The sequence below is a fragment of the Peromyscus californicus genome, unplaced genomic scaffold (assembly GCF_007827085.1).
Source record: "Peromyscus californicus insignis strain IS unplaced genomic scaffold, ASM782708v3 Scaffold_7__1_contigs__length_154581171, whole genome shotgun sequence".
NCBI lineage: Eukaryota > Metazoa > Chordata > Mammalia > Rodentia > Cricetidae > Peromyscus > Peromyscus californicus.
The window spans coordinates 79,470,592-79,492,018 of NW_026294595.1; the positions used below are offsets into that span (position 1 = coordinate 79,470,592).

At 39.8% G+C, this 21,427-nt stretch overlaps 1 protein-coding gene across 8 annotated transcripts in view; it reads right to left on the reverse strand.

Annotated features, from left to right (window-relative positions):
• Positions 1-289: 289 nt before the first annotated feature.
• Hipk3 (homeodomain interacting protein kinase 3) overlaps positions 290-21,427 on the reverse strand; it is an 82,207-nt gene continuing 61,069 nt past the window's right edge. For 5 of the 8 annotated variants that reach the window (XM_052722613.1, XM_052722616.1, XM_052722618.1 and 2 more), the window contains 11 exons: positions 20,792-20,951; positions 20,302-20,425; positions 16,245-16,366; positions 15,918-16,045; positions 15,670-15,831; positions 15,449-15,511; positions 14,886-15,176; positions 14,506-14,646; positions 12,258-12,493; positions 11,860-11,987; positions 290-11,436 (listed from right to left, as the gene is read on the reverse strand). In XM_052722613.1, coding sequence (XP_052578573.1) covers positions 10,960-11,436; positions 11,860-11,987; positions 12,258-12,493; positions 14,506-14,646; positions 14,886-15,176; positions 15,449-15,511; positions 15,670-15,831; positions 15,918-16,045; positions 16,245-16,366; positions 20,302-20,425; positions 20,792-20,951 — 2,032 coding nt within the window. In that variant the 3' untranslated portion in view covers positions 290-10,959. The remainder of the gene's footprint in view (positions 11,437-11,859; positions 11,988-12,257; positions 12,494-14,505; positions 14,647-14,885; positions 15,177-15,448; positions 15,512-15,669; positions 15,832-15,917; positions 16,046-16,244; positions 16,367-20,301; positions 20,426-20,791; positions 20,952-21,427) is intronic. The other 3 variants (XM_052722614.1, XM_052722620.1, XM_052722619.1) reach the window with 3 other exon arrangements.

Sequence of the window (21,427 nt, forward strand, 5' to 3'; positions counted from 1 at the left end):
AGGAGGATCATGTCAAGATCCAGCCCTATTTTGTCCCTTTCCATGGGGGAAGCATGTCCTATAGTCCTAACTCCAGGGTAAGGAACTCCTAACCTCCAGCCAGAGTCCTAAAAAAGAACAAGACTGCAGCTGTATACAGACGGATCTGTAGCTAGCAACAGAGTTGCCCTAGAGATGGAATCAAATTGAACCACTAGATAGGATTATTGTTTTCAACTCCTGAAACTCTGGAGTCATTTGCTACCACAGTACAGTCAGCCAACGTAGACTAATGAAAGAACAGACACAGTGTAGTCAAAAATTAATCTTTTAATGAAAAGTCATTGAGCTGTCAGACATTCTTTTTACGAAAACCAAGGAGCTATACAATACGGTTGTGGTATTATTATAATTGTTTTGGTTATCTGAATGCACGTTATGAGGAGAGCTTAAAGAATATCAACCTTGGCCTGATGGCTCAGGCTACAGCATCCTTCCGGTGAACTGGAGTCACAGCCCCACGCTTCCTAACTTGAGTTACGGACATCAGTGGTTAAGCGCTAAATGCTTTATGGGTTTCTGCAGAGATGGGTGGATGTGGTTCATACCAGCTTGTGAGAGCTAATTACTAAAGTTTCAGGAATTTTGTGAGCTACGGTTAAACACAGTCATTATTTTTAAATCAAATTACAAAAGTTACAATTAAATGCCATTAAAAATCAATTGTTGACACAGGCATGGTTGAACATTCCATGGTTCCAGCGTGCATGGATTTCATTTACCACCATTTAGCTAAATAACACTAATTTGTCTATAATACAGATTCACTTTTAGTTGTCACAGCATAATAAGTGTCAATGGCTACATAAGTAAACTTTGTTAACCCTTCAGTCTACAAATCACTAATACACATGCCTCATGAACAGTGGCCAGTCACATTATGTTTTCAAAGACTTTCAGTGACTAATCATTGCTCATCTGTCATTCAGTCCACGCAGACAGCAAAGTGTGTAGTTGGGTTACCTTTCAGTCTTCCAGAGCAACAAGCCTACATAACATTTTACAAAAGCGGATAATCAGGAGCTGGGGAGGTGGCTCAGTAGTAAGAGCACTTGCTGTGGAGGACATGAGTTCAAACCCCCAGCAACCACATAAAAGCTGGGCAAAGTTGTGTGTACCTACAATTCCAGCATTGGAAGTGGGGTAGGGAATGGAAAGAGGAAGAGCCAAAATGGTAAGTTTCAGGATCAGTGAGAAACCTTATATACAGAAATAAAGTGGAGAGAGGGGGAGGGGAAGGGAGGCCTCTGCCCTTACAAGGGCCTGTGCACACCACACACGTACATATGAGTGAGAGAGAGAGAGAGAGAGAGAGAGAGAGAGAGAGAGAGAGAGAGAGAAACAGAGAGACAGAGAGAGAGACAGAGACAGAGAGATAGAGACAGAGAGAGACAGAGAAGAGAGACTTGTCTAGCAAAGATGAAGGGAGGCAAAGAATGAAAAGGGATAACAGAAGCAATGACATTGGACCACAAGGTAAATGGACTCAGAGAACTAGTAGCTGATGGTGGGAATGTTGGCATGTGCTGTTCATATTATTCAGATAAATCTGGGGGACTCAGGAAGGACAAATTTATCAACACACACCAGCAAAGTGGTTCACACACACACACACACACACACACACACACACACACACACACACACACACACAAAGATATCCTAGGGAGGAAGCAATAGGGAGGGAATTCATGTTGAAGGAACTCCCAGACAACCATGATAACAAAAGCACTAGCACAAAATGCAGGAATCTCATCCACACTTAGTCAGGAGCATGCCCATTTGTCAAAGATGGGAAAGGTGTCACCTATGGAGGAGAGTTATTGGGTAGACCACTCTTCACTACGGCAATGTTTTACACATGAACTTCACTTTGCTCTTCTTCCATTTCTCTAATGACGGGAGACTTTTTAATACCTTCATGCAAAAGCTTAAAGGCCATGAAACAATTGTAATTTTCCTCTATTGGTTACAACGTTGTGGGGACTAATTGCACGCAACACTTTCTGCTTCCTAGTTGGGCTACACATTCTATTATCTCCATGCTCGACATTATTTCTGTCTGTTGGATCTCTATTAAATGCTGTGTCTCTCTTCATGTCCAATGATATCAGGCAAGCGGCTTGAAATGGTGCCTGACGGAAGTATTTACCCTATGAACTGGCAAACACTTGAACAGGCTGCTTTTGTTGACTGTCTAGAATTAAGAGTGTTGATAAACCTGACATATGCCTGTAATTTCAGCCCTTAGGAGGCTGAAGCAAGAGGTGTGTGAATTCAAGCCCAGTCTAGACTACACAGCAAGAACTTAGACAGGTAGGTAGGTAGGTGATAGATTATAGAAGGATGGACAGATAGAAGATGAACAGACAGACAGACAGACAGAAAATAAAAAGTGTTGGAGAAACCATTAATGTAAATTCAATTTAGGTCTCCTTAGCAGCTGCACATTGTGAACAGGAAGAAATAAGGGAGGCATGTTTTAGTACCTGACAACCATCAGAACAAAGAACTCACTCATGTCATTTATGAATGAGATGTTACACTGTGACTCTGTTTCACTTCAGCCTTTTAGGGGCGGGGCACAAACATTTATGCCCTAACTATACCTGTTCATCAATAACATTTAAACCAGATCTGTTGAAGCAGCTAGTAATGAAATCCTCGAGCTCAATTTTTTTTTTTTAAATTATGGCTGGATTATAGTCTTCGGCTACACACACATATACGAGTTTGGCAAAATGCAACCTCCTTTGATTCCAGCCTATGAGAACCAATATGGAATTTATAAAGTGTAAGTACTCACTATGTGCTAAGCATTCTCTATATTGACTTATAGAAAAGCAGAAAATGCATATGCACACACCTTCCTGCCCTTCCCGGTGGGTCAGTAAAAATCTACTCAACACAGAAGACATAGTCAGAAAGTGTGTCTAAAGGGGCAAAACTATAAAACCTTTTTTTTTTTTTCTGTTACTATGAATCAACTGCGGTGTCTCTGGGCCTTTTCATTCTTCTTAGAAATAAAGAAATGTTAAAAACTGGGGGTGAAGCAAAAGGAGATAATCTAGGTTTTGATAAATGATTCTTTTCTCCTTCCAAAGCTGCCAAATCCTAGGTTTTATTTCCTTTGCGGGAGACAAATTAATCTATGTATTTCTGGCTCTGTGGCAGGTTTATGGTGGAAGAGGGATGGGTAAACACAGGATGTCTTCCTTCAATATACTTGGAGTACTGTCAGTTTTTAAAACTTTATTTGTACAACAAAAAAACCCCTCACATTGGACTATACTGCCCATGGGACACCAGATACACTGCCCTCAGTTCTGCTTTGTTTTAGACAGTACGGAACAAACTTTTAGAGAACTCTTCCTCCCCCTACCGGCCAGTATGGAGCATCGCATTATATTGAACAGAATGACCAACCACCAAACTGGACGCCCAGACTGGAGCAACTTGCGTGGTTTGGGCTATGCATTTTTAAACTATGTTTTGAATTCGTTGCCAACATTTGTCTTATTGAAAAACTAGAAGGCACTGCTCATGGGTCTGCCGTGCCGTGTACTTGCTGACCCTGGGACCTAGACTTTTCTCTCCACGCTGCCATCCTGTCGGTGTCTCTTTCCTCACATCCTCAGCCCAGTCAGCTCAGTCACTGTTGCTCGAGTTTGTAAGCCCCAGCTCCTCCACTTAACAGAGTAAACTGAAGCCCAAACTTGCTCAAAATCATACTCAATAACCAAAATGGCGAGACAGATTAAATGTAGGCCTCCAAATTCCATTCAACAGATCGCTGTTAAACTCACTCCCTTAAAAATGCATTTCTATGTATGAGCATTTTGCCTGCATGTCCATCTATGCACCACCTGCATACAGCGTCTTCAGAAGCCAGAAAAAGGAGTCAGTTCTCCTGGAAGAGTTTCAGGCAGTTGTGAACCACTGCCATGTGGGTGCTGGGAATTGACCCAGGGTCTTTGCAAGAGCAACCAGTGCTCTTAACCACTGAGCCATCTCTGCAGTCCCAAATTTATTTATTTATTTACTTAGCAAATATTCTGGTACCTACTGAAGTCTGGCATAAAGCAAATGTCAAAGGTAGAGAGTCTACAAGATAAAAACGGTTCAATACAGAGTTTCCAGTCAGTGAGACAGACTGGATAAAGGGATGAGGGGCCAAAGTGCTGCCTTAAAATACTGTTATTTGTAAAAGGAAAAGGTGGGGCTGGAGAGAGGGCTCATCAGTTAAGAGTCTTGTAGAGGACTCAGGCTCCCTTCCCAGCACCAACATGGCAGCTCACAACCATCTGGAACTGTAGTTCAGGGAACATGTCACCTTCTTCTAGCCTCTACAGAGTACTAGGCATGCACATGGTGCACATACATGCATACAAGCGAAACAATCACATACATACCAAAAAAAAAAGCAAGTTCAAAAGCAAGTTCTTTGTATTCTCTGTCTTTAATGGTTAGAACAAAACCAATCACTTTAAATTGAAAGCGTGGGCATTAAAAATGTTGGAGGTTTGTAAACCATGCAAAAACCTTGTTAGAAACTGGAAGTAGAAAACAGTAGAAACTGGGCCAGCAAGATGGCTCACTGGGTAAAGGCACTTGCCATGCAAGCCTGGTGACCCAAGTCTGGTCGCCAGGGCCAACGTAAAGGTGCAAGGAGTGGACAACTCCACAAAGCTTTTCTGACGGCTACGTGTGCACTGTGGCACATGCTCTTGTGAAGCATGAATCTATTTAGTCTTAACAATAAAAACCCAGAGCCAGACACAGACGCCATCTGGTCTGAGATTTTGTAGAGGTAAGAGGTCTCTGGTGGCTGTTGCTCTGCCTCTTTGATCTATCAGCTTCCACCCTAACATCTGACTCTGGGTTTCTATTTAATAAGACTAATTAGGAACATGCTTCACTCTTGTGTGTGCACATGCATACAAGCAACATACGTAGACACACACACACACACACACACACACACACACACACACACACACACCAATAAAGGGAAAAGAAGAAACCTAAAATTGCCTGCATGTATAACTATTTGAAAACTTTTGTCTGTAAATTTTTAAAAACCTGTTTCTCTGAACTTCCCAGCCATATTGCAACATAGATTTTTTCCTAGGGTGGAAAACATATTATTTTTTACTTCCTAGGATATACTTATCATATATACGCATAGGGTCAATAAGATAGGACAATGTCATCACAAACGGCACAAAAACCTACAAGGCATGGACCAGAGGCCTAATATAAAACTATAAAAGCCCTGGGATACAGAAAAATGCATTTAAAACTTCACAATCAAGAAACGTCTTGGGGGCTGGAGAGATGGCTCAGTGGTTAAGAGCACTGCCTGCTCTTCCAAAGGTCCTGAGTACAACTTCCAGCAACCACATGGTGGCTCACAACCATCTCTAGTGGGATCTGATGCCCTCTTCTGGCATAAAGTTGTACATGCAGATAAATTACTCATATACATAATCTTAAAAAAAAAAGTCTTAGGAAACACAAAGCAAAAACCACAAAGGAAGAAAATGGTGGAAGTTGGGCTTTATTATCCAAACGCAAAATTTTGACTCTTCCAAACACTGTGTTAAACTAAAAGGAAGCTGGTATAGTGGTACATGGCAAGGGGGTCTGGAGTCCCAGGCCAGCTTGGGCTATAGGACCCCCTTGGGCTATAGAGTTTGTTCAGGTCAGCTTGGATAAGGAGGCTATCTTTGGAAAAAAGAAGACGTGTTATTCACAATACATGGCACTCATGCCTCTCCCTCTCTCGTGTGGCCTTCAACACCCCTAGAGGGTCTTCAGACCTGTAGCTTTTTGCCACGGGCCAACCAGATTAAATTTTCAAAAACCAGATTGGGTTGTGTTTGCCTAAATTCCTTTTCTAGCTTCTCGGTGTCTGGAATTAAGTCTACTCCATGCCTATCCCTACAATGGCTTCATCTGTCTCCAGCACCCCACCCAGGCACTGAGCTCTGACATCACCGCCCACCATCCTTGTTTTGTTTACATTAAAAGCTCATATTCGAGTTAAGCTGCTGTGCTGTTTTCCCCTTGTGTGGCTAGTATTCTGTTCACCTCCAATGCCACCTGGCTGGGCACTGACTTGGTCTCCCCACCACGGTGTGGTAAGGCAATGGGCCTTCTGCTTTGTCCAACGACAAATGCCCAGCATTTGGAACACAGGTATTTCCTATTCTGAACGACTTACGATGTGCCAGGCATGGTAGTGGGTACTGGTTTAGACGTGCACTCAAAGACATTTCTGTGCTGTTACCCTTTAAGCCCTTCAGACAAAAACTTCTGCGGCCCTAGATCCACTTAAATAGCTCAGTACTCCTTGGTATTCCCTGAAGTTGAGGATACTTCCAGGAAAATCACAAACTCTAGATTTCATCTAAATATAGGATCAGTGTTTGAACCTTAGTGACAGTTTTTTTTGTTGTTGTTGCTGCTGTTTATGTTTTAAGAACCTAACCTCGCAATAACAACTAAAGCCACAGAAAAGTGTGTGCTCTGCTAGGTTAGAAGACAATAGAATGCTCACGTACCGCACGTGCAAACCAATCCCAGGACTTTGGAATATGGTGTGGTAGTGTCTAAAGAAGTGACATATGTATATCCCTATGATCTATTCATTCTATTTCCACATATATGCTGCATTTACATATGTTCTCCAAAAATGGACAGTAACATCCACAGCAACACTATTCCAAATACCTAAAAAGGGCAAACTTCTCCAAAGGACCATCAACAAAACCAGTATACACACAAAAGAACACTATAGAAACATGAGTTTAAATGCAATTATGTATAATTTGGAAGACTCTCACCAACAAAATGTTGAAAGAAGCAAACACTAAATTACCCATGTACTTTACACTTCAATTGAAAGCTTGTGGAGAAATATATATTCACGGGTGCGTTTTAGCTTAGCTCTGGATTTGACCCTAAGCACCAAGACAGAAGTCCTGAGTCACAGCTCTGCTCTAATGGAATGTTTCCCACACACCTGCCCACAGTTCCACGTCCAAAGTTAAGGCCTTGAGAATGAGGTGGCATTTGAGAACACTGACTGAAGCTGGCTCGGGCCAACTAGCATTCTTTCAAAGTCTCATGTTACACTTTCCAAAAATCCGTGTGACTTCCCTAGTCTCCATCCATGAATGGCAAACAGAAATACTGCCCTTAAAAATATTTAAGAAACTCAAATTTTCCAGAAAAATGGATCATGGCTATGCTGTGGCTTCAGGTATTTCTGGCACACTGTGCCAGGCTAGGCTGAAAAGGTGACTAGTCGGGGTCAGCCCAGCTCTACCTCAGGTTCACACACACAAGCAGCTGGACTTTGGGCATGTTACACAAACATGTTGTACTATGTTCTTGTTCACCTAACAAAATTCCTCACACAAGGTGGCTCTCTGCATCAAATGAAATGTCAATGCGCAAGGAATTTGGTCATGCCAACCATTCCCATCTCTGCCCTTACGAAACACCGAAGTGGAAAAAAAGTCAGCAAGCTGTTTGCTGCAATATATATATTTTAATTCAAAGTGGATCAACAGTAATACACCATAAATTCTTATTTTGACACTCACCAAAATAGTCACCTGGAGAACCCGCTTTTTGTGACAAAGTACAGAGGCTTGGTCACATTTAAATCACTGAGAACTAGAGAGAAATACTATCGCAAACTGTAATAGACACTACAGCCATAAAAATTTTCCCAGTCCTTATTGTAATATTGCACAGTGCAACTGCTACATGGCAAACTAGTGTAGCATAGAAGTAAAGCAAAAACAAACCAAAGAGAAAAGCCACAAGGGTAAAACTGTTCAACAGTTAACAGTTCAAACTAAGTCATTGGATCTAGAAGGGGATCATTAAAATGAATCTTCCTACACCTTGCAGTGTATGATTTAACTTTTACAGAACACAAGCCAAGTTTAAAATTAGCAGTAGAAATATTAAAATGAAAAGGTTTTGCTAATAGAGTAACATATTTAATACCCTGAAGAAAGAAACCTAAATATCAAAATAACTGATTAAAAATTCACTTGCAAATTAGCACACAAATATGCAACTTGGAAATCATGCAGTGTTTTATTTAAGAAAACATTAAAACAAAACTATTAAAATAGTTTTAAAAGGGTAAAATCCAGATTCTTCTGCCAATATGCTAAAATTGGACTTCAGGGGGATTCTGAAGTTTTAAATTTTGAAACATATTAAAAAGCCCATGATTGCAATTAATTAAGAGCAGTGTATTTACTGTGACATGCCTTTAAAAAGCATTACTGTGGTATGAAAAGGTTGACTGTTACCATCTACTGTCCATTTAACAAGGCTGCTCCAGTCATGAACTTAACACAGAAAATGCATCATTTCTGGGCAGTAAGCACAGCTTACGGGCCACTTCCGTGCCTGTTGGGACACAATCTTTGTACTTGGTGTTTCTGAAACACCCACCACCAGCACTAAATCTTTTCCAAGGAGTGAGCAGACTTTAGTAACTTGCTGGACCATGTAACTCAAATGAGAAGAGCAGCAGTTACTTAAATAGTGACTCCACAAATATGTCATCTGTAAAGAGTCTAAATTAATCTCGGTCTACTCCTTTTTGTAATGTGTGTTTTATATATTTTTATTTGTATAAAATGCATAGAATCAATTACTAAAAACACTGAAACTTGTGGGGGAATCAAGTCCTTCATTTTCAGTGACTAAAAATGTGCTGCTGGTTTTTACTTTATGATCTAATACTGTAATTTTTTAAAATCAACTTCAGGCACATTTATGTCTTATATGATTATTAAATAAAACACTGCTTATGTCAATGGAGTAAAGAAAAATGTATCATTAGCTTATCGTCAGCGCTGTACTAGAGCTGTACTTGTGGTATGCAACTTGCTTAGTAAAGAAATGCTGTCGATCCAAAACATTTGGAGTTTTACACTCAAATGTTTTGTACTGTTTATTCCAGTAAATGCTGTAAGATTATATTCCAGACTTTTAAGGAAAAAAAGTTAAGTCAAGCCTGCAAGATACAGCTTTCTCAAGTGTCTACAATGCCAGTATGAAAATAAAAAATTAAGTTACATTGATACATCCAAGTTTTTATATGCAGTGATGAGCACAAACATTAATAGAGATAAAATACTGATGCAAATAACACACCCCAAAATAACATAGGCAATTGTTTCCATCATTTACAATACAGTAGTTACAATGACACTCCAAACAGAAAAGCAAAGTAAAAAAATCAAAACCCCAGCTTCTATCTCGTGTAATTAGACTTATACAGAAATCAGAAGGCTAAATAACAACTAGTTAATCACCTAATTTCACAGCTATCTGAAGTGGCAATCGTTATATAGCAGCTTATCTATGATACATTCAAGATAAATGATACAATTTATTACTTGCCTGGAAGCTAAAACACAGCCTTGGTTTAATACCTTTCCTTAAATTCCACCTCTACACTACAATATACTTGAGGTCTATGCAAAAAGTAGCTACCTTTTATATAAGAAATGGATGATTAAGTCTTTGGTGCTGTAAAAGCAACTTCATTTAAACATCACCACCATCACCACCAAGGGGAAGGGGGAGGGGAAAACCCAATACACACTTCCTAAGAGAAAAAGCATGTAATTTCTGTCCCTGACGGAATGTATTAAATAAGCAAACACCACCAACAAGCAAAAACGAGTACTACAATGTAAAAATACTTAAAATAACCAAAACCAAAAACCTTCTCACATGCATAAATGAAAAATTGCACACAAAGAACTCACATCTTTTCAAGCTTCAATAGTAAATATTCTGCTACTATGTATTAAATACTGCATGGTCTGCCCAAGCTAAGATGAAATCACATCATGAATCAATGAGCATTTTGCATTTTCTTTCATTATCTACTCAAGTCATGCCTACTGCACTTCTAAACATTTTATGAAGTCCAATTATACAGCAAACACTCCCAAAATAAACTTAGGTTGTATTGCAGTTTCACTTAATAGTATATAAAATGCTGTGCTGTGACAGATATCAACTACCCATTAGTTACTGAATCAAGTTTTCTTAAGCACTACTAACTGCTTGCTTTTCTTGAAGCTAGATCATTCTGAAAAAAATCAGACAGCAGAATTCAGCTGTAGCAAACATGCTGCCCTCTTACTAAGGAAAAAGCAGCTGCTATCTGAAATCATACCACACGAAGCCAAAAGGAACAGTACTCTACGGAAACGAAACGAAAGAGTAGGTCTGAATTTTAAGTGCTGCAGTCCTCAACATTTACAGATAGGTAATAACTTGAACAACCTCAAATATTTAAGGCACTATGTGTGGGAACGGTTTACAATGCAGCTGAGATTATTAGAACAACATTAAGAGCCAAGTCTAGGCAACATTTTGCCCATGCAAAAGACACATGCAAATGTAAAGAACAATAGCTCAATTGCTTAGGTTAAGTGCCCCAACATGTACACACTAAGACACAGACAGTACAATTCACTCGTATGCTGTAATTCTGACACATGTGCATCTGTGGCTCTAAAGTCTAGACACAGAATGGCTTCCCAAATGTGGACGTGTCTTGCACTAGTTAGAAGGCAATTTTATAAAAAATAGCAGGAGCAAAACTGGACTTCTGCTCCCATAAGTCACCTGTCTAGAGTTACTACGTAAGAAGATACATGACCAAAGACAAGTTATACCAAATGTGCAAAACACATTAAAAGTGAGAGTTCTTTTAAAGCTCAAAGTTGTTTAAATTGCACCCAAGTCTACATGATTCAAAAATAATTTTCTTGTGCCATGGCTAATATTTATTAAATACCATGTTTTTATTTTTAATCAAACGTTTATATCATTGAGCTTCCTCAATATACTGTTTTTGAGTTTTCACATATATGGATACTGGCTGAGTTTTGTTGGACTCAATGGAAATCCAGTATATGCAGGTGATGCTGCAATGTAAGAATGTGGAGGGAAGATTGGTTTGTACTGAGTCTGATGAATGGTTGGGGATGGTAACAGACGGGGATTTATGCCCACTGGGACTTGGTGAACTATGCCACTGGGATGGGAGATATTGTAAGTTGGATGCTGTAACATAGGTCTTGAGGTACACGGAGAGGCTAAGAGGTGGGCCACTGGTGCAGCACTACTGAGGGTAGCTGATGATGGGTATGGAAGGAGAGTAGGCTGTCCTCCGAGGTGCGTATTTCCAGCCAGATGGGCATGTACTGCTGTGTGGTTAGGACTTCCGTGAGAAAGAGTGAATGGATTACTGGTAACACTAGTAGGAATATACGCTTGCTGTCTTCGATGCCCAAAGTTTCCATTCCACTCTTGATGCCCGGTTCCAAAATGCTGAACCTGATCACAAAGAAAAACATGACTCAACAGCACATTCTATGAGATCAAAGTAAAGACCAGAGGGACTGTGACTGGCAGCTCACACTGAACCTCTCAGAGTCTAGTTTGCTAAGGAAAAGGAAACACATTAATATCTTCCTACTTCTTACAAGTTGTTACCACTTCCAGCTAGCACTGTTATCTGTTATTAATTCCTACAATTTATATATAGCACTTATATGTAAAGCAATTCATGCATACCATTTTATTAAATTCCAAAAGAATCCCATGACATAATTATCCCCAATATCCTGCTCAATATACACTCATCCCACACCACATACCACACACATACACAAAATCAAAAACTAAAATAATAAGGTAAAAGGAAATAAACCACTAAGCCTAACTCCCACAAGCCTACAAAAGCACACAGGAACTCACCTGGCTGAAGTTCAAATGCTGCTGCTGGAATGCTGATGTGGGTTTTTGCTGACGAGCACCCGAGGCAGAAGGCTGGTTCAGCTTTCCAGGGGCAGGCTGTCCTTTTATTAATGGCTGGCATGTAGAATCTGGCAACAATAACCACCACACACATACAAATTACAGAGTTGTGGTTTCTGCTTCTCTAATGAAAATTAGACATGTGCTTACAGATTTGACACAACAGTGATGGAAGAACCTTAATTTAAAATTTAAAGAGAAAGTCATTCGGATGACATTTGAAGAGTTGTTTTTGTTTTCTGTGTAATAGATATGACAGGGTTAAGATGAGAATCCAAAGATGACCTTTGACGATCTAAATTCAGGCCATTAAAGGACAGTCAGGGAACTCAGTTTACCTGTGCTTGCCATGTGCTCATCGACATTCAATCCACTTTCTATTCCCACTGGTGGCTCCACAGCAGTGCCAACAGCTGGCTTGGCTTCTGTGCCAGCACAAGTCCCCAGCTCTGTGTTTGGATGAGTGTCCTCCACAAAACTGCTCTCTGCGAATGGACTGTCATGCCCCGAGGAGTCTGATGTTGGGGAGCCATCCACAGTCTCACACCCACTTTCTTGTTCATCATCTGACATACTACAAGAAAACATGGTTATATTTTTAAAAGTCTCTAGCACACTAATGACATGCTTAGTTATTTTATATATATTTTGTCCTTGGCCAATGTTATTTTTTTCCCCCACAGTATTTCCAGAGTCTAATCAGGCAGATAAACCAAATTCTTCCACTTCAGGAATACCCTTTTGGTACTTAACTATTTCTCCTTTCCTTCATATTTGCTCCATCATAATAGTTCATAAACTTCTTCTTTACAATTCTTTAAGATAAGAAGTACTGTTCTAGATCCTAGGAAGATATCTCAATTGGTAAAATGAGAACTTGCGTTTGGATCCCAGCCCCACATAAAAACCTGAGCACACACAGCAAGGCAGAGGCAGAGGCAGAGGCAGAGGCAGAAGAGCCCTGGAGCTTGCTGCCCAGCTAGTCGATCAAATAGGTGAGGCTCCAGGTCCAGTAAGAGATCCAAAAACATGGTGGAGAACAACTAAAGAAGACAGCCAGCATTGGCCTCGGGTCTCCAGAGGCACATGCACAAATGTTTACGCATGCACAAATACATACACATAAGCATAAAAAACAGAAACAAACAAAATGTTGTTCTAGAAAACCTGGACGAGATGTACAAACACATGAACTAGGGACTTGCATATTTCAGAACCAACTGTAAGGTTAAGTGTCCTCCTGAAAAGGCTTTCAACCCCAAGTCCTGAATCCCACTGTTCCCACCGCCTCAGTCCTCATAAGACCCCACTCCCTGGGATTTCCACATCACTGTCTGTTTCAATCATTCATTTCAGTCTCAACAATGTGAGGCATCTCCTCTTATATGTATACTTTCTTTTTACTCTTAAACCTACATGCGTATGTCCATGTTTATGACCATTTTATGTGTGTATTTTTATGTAGCTGCTTTGTGTACATTTTTGTATGTATCGACTTTAAGCAACACAATAAGCAACCTATAAGAAGATGCATTTCATTAAAGCCTGTTTATGTCTTCTGCAGAGTTTTGGCTAGTAAGTACTCCAACCACAGCTCCTGACTAAAAGGAAGGAAAATGTACCAAACAACTTTAAAGTCCAGTGTGGTAGCACACTCCTTTAGTACCAGCACTTGGGAGGCAGAAGCAGGTGGATCTCTGAGTTCGAGGCCAGCCTGGGCTACAAAGTGAGTGCCGAGACAGCCAGGGCTACATAGAGAAACCATGTCTCAAAAAACAAACAAACAACAAAAAACCCCACTAACTTTAAAATCCTTTTCAAATATTGTCACCAATTTTTATAATATAAAATCAAAATATTTCATAAAAATTGTTATGGCTGCCAAGTGTGATCTCATACCTTTAACCTAGCACTTGGCAGGCAGAGGCAGGAGGATCTCTGTGAGTTTGAGGCCAGCCTGGTGAACCGAGTGAGTTCCAGGACAGCCAGCACATCGAGGGCTGTTACACAGAGAAATCCTCTCTCCAATACACCTCCCTGCAAAAAAAACTGTTGTGGCTTATCTCTCAATATGTTAGCACATTGTGCTGGTCAGGAAACACTCTTTCAGGCACTGCATGCCCCCACAAGGCAATACCAAAGGAGGCAGACAAATCAGTTACTAACGGTTGAGAGAAAATCAGAGCGGCTACTCTGTGAGTGGGCCACTTAGTGCTACTTCATGCAAAAATGTACTAGTACTTTAATTTTAAATGAAAGGTTTTGTTTGTTTATTTGAGATAGGGTCTCACTATGTAACCCTGGAAGGCCTTGATCTCACAGAGATCCCCTGCCTCTGCCTCCCAAATTCTGAGATTAAAGGCGTGCGCCACCACAAACTGGAGCTATTTTAATGGAAAAATTGGAGCTATTTTAATGGGAAAAAAAGTGATTACTAAAACCATAAGCTTGCAAAACTGTGTAGTTCAAAACCTGTGTGAAAAAGAGCAATCACTGTCTGGCAGACACTCACTTACACATGACAGAAAAAATGAGGCTTTTAGCAGACTCAACTTTTACAACAAGCTACTATTAAAATTCCTTTACCTGTTCGGTCTCTTGCAAGGGGACGGGCTGGACCGGCCAGAGGAGCTGGTGCTCAGAGTGCTATCAGGACTGCTGAGTGAACACATCCGATCAATATTCAAAGTGCTTTGGCAAGCTTCACAATCTAGACTACCTTTACACCTAGTGAGGAGGGAGGGAGGTGTGGGTCAAGAGTGAGAAGACATCCTCAAACCAGCCAAACTTTACAGTGCCGAAAGGCAGGAAACAGTCCAGAAGGAGCTCCCTGGACCCAAACTTAGAAATTCAGATAGAGGGCTACAATTATATTACGGACACTGACAGAGAGGATGTCCCCAAAAGTGATCCGTGCACTTCAGAGGGTGACCACTACTTGTGAAGGCTGAGCATCCGGCACTTACTCTCTGAGTGAATGTCTGGGTGAGGTCTCTTCGTCATCGGTGTCACTGCTAATGGTGATCACACTCACGGCAGGACTTGGGGAGTCGGCGATGATGATGGTTTGCCGCTGTTTGTCTGAAACAGAAGTGTCCTGTCTGACAGACGCTTCCTGGCAGTTCCGTGCCTCTCCTTCTGAGGTATGATTGTCCTGTGTTTCTACACAACTTACTTCCTCAACATCTTTCCCATTGATTATCTTTGGAGAAATAAATGCTGAATGTGGGATATTGGTATTCTGCAATGAATTACTCCTGCAACCAAAGAAATAATTTGTAATCTCTATAATCAAAATAGAGAAATGATATTTCTTGAAGATATTTTGTAAAACCAAACAAAGCAAACTTTCATGAGTTCATGGATGTAACACACTGATACCAAGAGTTTTGTGAATTATAAAATATTTCTAAAATATTGTTTTAGTTTACATTTACATACTTTTTTTTTTGTATGTGTGATATCCGAATGTCTACAGTTGCTATATTACAGGTAGATAATAATCAAAGGGCAATAAAGACAATCTTACCAACTGAAAGCATTTATTTCCTCTCTTCCTGGCTCCCATTCCATTAGTTTTACCAAAATACCTCTGAGAAATTAAGAAGGGAGCCGGCTTAGTGTTTGTATAAAGGCTACAGAAGAGGTCATTTTTGAACACAACAGAGTGACCCTTTAGTGTACATGCAAATTTTATCTCAAAGCCTAATTTCAAACTGCAGAGGAAAGTTAAGGTACACTCATACCAACCTGTTCTGGCACAGCTTGTTTTTCTTGGGAGTGGCAGGCTGGGGCCAGACAACATGTGCAATGCCCACGCTGATAGGCTGAGGGGCCGATAATGTTATCTGATTGGTTAGAAGAGGTTGTGGCATCACCGAGTTGTAATGACTGCTGTGTGGAATCATTTTCCTGTAGAGCAAGTTTAGAAAACTGAATCCTTTTTACTGTGATCTGTTTTGCATATAATTCACAGGGACGCTCTGCTTTGGACTCACCCCCAGTCTCCAAGCCTCTGTGAACCAGCCAATCCTTCTGAAGTGAGTGTTGCAGCAGCAGGGGCCATGGGTGTTACCTGCTGCCAGGCAGGAATCAGCATCTGCTGTGTTCTCCCAGACCAGGTCTGCTGCATCCAAAAACAACCCAATAAAACAAAGGTACAAATAACATGTCCCAAATTCACAACAGCTAAGGTAACAACCAGTAATTACTGCCTCCCCACACATCACTCTCACTACTTCCCAGAAGTCCGAACTGACACACGAGTTGTATTTATGTTAGAAAAAGAGAGCACACATGGACAGGAAGACTCAGCTATGACCAACCTGTGACAGGACTCCAGGTCGGATCTGCAGCGGCTGCACAGCTGGGGCCTGAGTCACAAGTGGGACTGTATTGTCTACCCGAATGGAGTAACTGGTGGGTTTACCATGCGCTGCAGGGATACCTGGGAAAGACAACAGCCATTCACTAGGAAAAAAAGCTGTCTTGCATAACTTATAAAATTACTTTAAATGTATGAAAGGTTTAAATTCTGATTCAGATTATGCCTGTTTCTACATAAAAATAACAAAGTAATCTATTAGTGAAGATGGGTGTTTCCTATCTGTTTTGTGATATTTTTTTCTCAAATACTGATGCTAAATTACTTCATCTTTTTTTAAAATGTGCTTCAAAGCAGAATCCTTTCTTCTTCCTGCAACTTCTCATTTCCATCTCAAGTTTGCTACTATGGCCTTATTTCCCTCTCCATTTTTCTACTATGACCAGGGCCTAGAAAGATGCGATGAGGCTCAAGATCTTCATAACAACCTAGTAAAGAAATGTGCTTCTTTTACACAAACTCTTCCCTATGCCTACACCATTTCTTCAAAACTGCCAGGACCTCCCACACTTCTCACCAAAAGGGGGTGTATATTTCACAATTAATGGACAGATACTGGGGGGTTTCTGAATCACATAGATTTATATACTTGCTACCATATTTCAGCCTCCACAGGAGTAGCAAAAACCACTCTACTGCCTAATCTGACGATCCAACGATGCCTTACCCCATATTATATGATGGGCTGGCGTTCCTGGTAGAGAGCTGCTAGCACTACAGAACAGAACTACAGAACTACCACTTTTATAAATTGGTTCAAAAAATAAATAAATAAAATGACATAGGAAGGACTGATGACCATTTAATTATGTCACTGTTAATATTTTCACTGTATCACAAGCCACTCTGTAAATAACTCTTTTTGTTGTTGTTGTTGTTTGTTTTTCAAGACAGGGTTTCTCTGTGTAGCCCTGGCTGTCCTGGAACTCACTCTGTAGACCAGGCTGGCCTCAAACTCACAGATCCTCTAGTCTCTGTCTCCTGAGTGCTGGGATTACAGGTGTGGCCACCATCACCCAAAGTAATAACTACTCTTACAATACTGAATTTAAGTATTAAGCAGTGTCACACCCAATTTGGGTGCTTTGAGAACAAAATTCTGGAACATGCCCCAAGATCAGGGAAAAAAACAAACAAACTTATAATCAATTCTCTATATCATATTCCAAACTTTATAGCAATCAATTTCATTATAGACTGGTACATCACTTAATGATGTGATACCTTCTAAGAAATGCATCATTGGACAAATCTGTCTGCTATATGAGTAGTTTAGAGTATACTTACACAAACTAAGATAGGATCCTATCACTATGCAATGTAATCTCAACAGCTAAAATTCAGCCCAATGGCACAGGGCTGTGTAATGTAGAATTTTCTTTCTTCTTTCTTTCTTTCTTTCTTTCTTTCTTTCTTTCTTTCTCTCTTTCTTTTTTTTTTTTAGTGAAAGTGATGTTAAGTGTTTCTCTTTAGTCATAAGGAATAAAATGCTGCAGTTGTTAGTTTTTTTCTATTGAAAAAATGCTAATTTTTTTATTTCATAACTCTATTGTTAAGTGCTAGTCTCATAAAGAAAACATTATTGTTTCCTGTTTATTTTCCTCAGACATTTAGTTTACTGTCAATGTGCTCTATTTTCTGTGTCCACAAGTGGCCCCATAAGCAATGCTCACTTCTCTGTATCTCCTCTCTTCCTATCACCTTTTTGATCAAAATCAATAGTTGGTTAAGATCTTAATTTTTTAGAGTTAAGTTAGCAAAAATGATTAGAATTGTTTTAAAACTTGAAAACTAGGTACAAAGGTTGATTAAGAGTTGGGTGTAGTGGCACACATCTGAAATCCCAGCACTTGTGTGGTGGAAGCAGTATGATTTCAAGCTTAAGGCTGCCCTGGGCTACAGAATCAGACGATGTCTCCAAAATGAAGAGTAAATCAAAGAGACAAACAAAAGGACCAACACTGAGTTTCTAGAGATGCTAAGACCATGTCTCGGGCAAACACTACATTTAAGCCATTCATATATTTGCTAACAAGTATACAAAGTTATTCCATAACAATTTTAAGTTAAATAAAAAGATAAAAGATTTGTCTTATCACACTGAAATATATCTCCTAAGTCTCTTACATCATTAATATATGACAAGCTCTGAAAAACACGGCTATTCCAATGCAGGTGGGTGACCCTCACATGGCTTCGACACAGGAGAAAAGACTGGTCAGAACCAAAAAAATCTGCTTGCCAACGTAGACTATAAGAATATCTAAGCAAGAAGTCAAAGTATACCGCTCACTTTCTCTAGTACATGCACAAAGAGTATCATATAGTATAAAATATTAGCACTCATTGAATCTAAAATGGAAGACATAGTATTTTTCAACTTTCTCATGCTTGAAATTTTTTTATTTTTATTTTTTGACTGTTTGACTTTTTTTTTTTTTTTTTTTTTTAATTTTCTGGAGCTGAGGACTGAACCCAGGGCCTTGTGCTTGCTAGGCAAGTGCTCTACCACTGAGCTAAATGCCCAACCCCAAAGCCTACTTCTTTTTTTTGTTTGTTTGTTTTTGTTTTTGTTCTTCGAGAGAGGGTTTCTCTGTCTAGCTTTGTGCCTTTCCTGGATCTCACTCTGTAGTAGACCAGGCTGGCCTCGAACTCACAGAGATCCGCCTGGCTCTGCCTCCCGAGTGCTGGGATTAAAGGCGTGCACCACCACTGCCAGGCTTTTTTTTTTTTTTTTCTTTTCTGGAGCTGAGGACCAAACCCAGGGCCTTGCGCTTGCTAGGCAAACGCTCTACCACTGAGCTAAATCCCCAACCCCTGAAATTCTTATAGTTAAAAACAAGCAAGTTTCTTGTGGTGGCACATGTCTTTAGTCCCAGCACTTGGGAGGCAGAGGAAGGTGGAGCCTGAGTTCGAGGTCAGCCTGGTCTACAGAGCAAGTTCCGGGATAGCTAGGGCTACACAGAGAAATCCTGTCTCAAAAACAAATGAACAAATAAACAAAAAACCAAGCAAATGCACAGTATCTCTAAGAATGCTATCAACTTATAATATAAGCATTTCTGTTACCAGAGAGAAAGTTGTTATAAACACCTCCTGTAGTGACAGGCATGTGACAACAGGTAGGAACAGCCACTCAACAATGACATCTTAAGATTTCTATCCTCTTAAGATTGCATTATTGGAGTTATGGATGTAGCGTTATGATAGAGAGACTGCCTAACATTTGTGCACCATGCCTTGAGTTCAATCTAAGGGGTGCAGGGGTTGGGGGTTGATATATTGATTAACAGCCATCTTAGGTTGTGCGAGTATACTCTGATGCTCACAATGACCACATCACCTAGTGACATTATTTCTCAGACTGTATCTGTCTTTTAGAAGTCATGACTATATAGACACTTACTGAAAGAAGAGCTACATGAGAAAATAACTAGCTAAAATTGTTTCCCATCTGCTATTACTAGTCAATTAATTCAACATAAATATTCTTGGTTTTTTGTTGAACTATGTGTGGGAAATGTTAAAATAAACTTAAGAAATTACTCAATATTAAGACAAATTAAATTTTTCAAATAATCTTCTGAATCTACAAATCAGAAATAGGAATGACCATAATATCACCTCTCTAGTCTATTTTCCTTTATAAATGCTAAAAAAAGGTTAAATCTCATTGTCTTTCTAAATAGCAAAATCACAAGTGTATTTCCAGGTGACTGATGCGACATCAATCACTGTCACTAAAACTGTACAGCACTGCGGCAAAGCTGGGTACAGATTTGGAGGCTTCTCCGTGGTCAACCTGCTGCTTTCAGGTGGCACAGCCCAGGGTGTGGTGGTGCATGACTTTAATCCTAGCATTCCGGATGCAGAGGCAGCTGGATGGTGAGGTGAACGCCAGGTCATCCTGGCTACATAGTGAGAACTTATCTTAAAAAAAAAAAAAGAAAGAAAGAAAAAGGAAAAACACCTAAATTATATTCTAAATGAAAACATACCTTGAATAGCTGGGGGACAGATAATCAGGGTCTGATGAAAAGCATCACCACAACCAAACTGTGCAGTTCCCGCCTGCAGAGGTATCCCATGGTGCACAACTGAGTGAGCAGATGTGGTTAATGCCTGAAACAATCAATATACTCCACATTATATAGGGCAGTCTTCCAGTCGCTACGAATACACTATAAATCCACACTTACATTCATAATTCCACAATAAAAACAAACCCAGAAAATGAAACAAAAAGCAGCCTGATCAACTTAAATTTGGTTCAGTGAACTCTATTTTTGATAGAGTTTTGGTCCTAACAGCAGAGAAGGAAGGTTTGAGAGAATGAACTCAAAAGGTACATTCTACTTGGTTTAGCTATAACAGAATAGACACACTAAATGATCACCCTCACTGCATCCGCTGCTCACATGATGCTTCTGCATCTCAAAGCAAAGCGAGAATCAGAAGGCAAGAGTACTAACAACTGTAAACTCTCACCTGGTTTCTCAGTGTCCCGATTTTGGTCAGGTTTGCCGTTAGAGCAGCAGTGTTGTTTGACGCGACCGGCCGTAAGAGTGACATTTTACTGTGATTATTTGTTTCACATGAACTTGGGTGGGACTTACAAATATCCATAATATGAAAACAGGATTTTACACTGCACAAGAAGAAGTGGAAAGTATTGTAACGTTATTTAAAATGTTTAGTTTAAGATTACTCTACAAAAGAAAAATTATTTGGAAAAGAATAAATTCTATGAATTGCACTTTATTTCTTATAGTTTTTCTAACAGAAATGTCTATAAGAAAAATATTAAAGCAAATATACATGATGCTGGTAAGATTTTTAAGAGAGCAAGGCAGTACTATACACTTTTTGATTGGTACACAATAATTTAATGATCTCTACTTTATATAATTTGTCCTAAATTTTAGTAGACAAATGATATTAATGATACCAAGAATGTCATTAGGATGTTATTTTCAAAGTGGTTATTTATGGAAATCCACAGAATATCTTCAGTGTTTAAGGGAAGTATACCTGGGTTTTATAAAATACTAATACAAGGGCATTTCACAATAAAGAATTTTGATTCATTCACATAGTGACTTTCATTACTGTTTTTAAAATAGT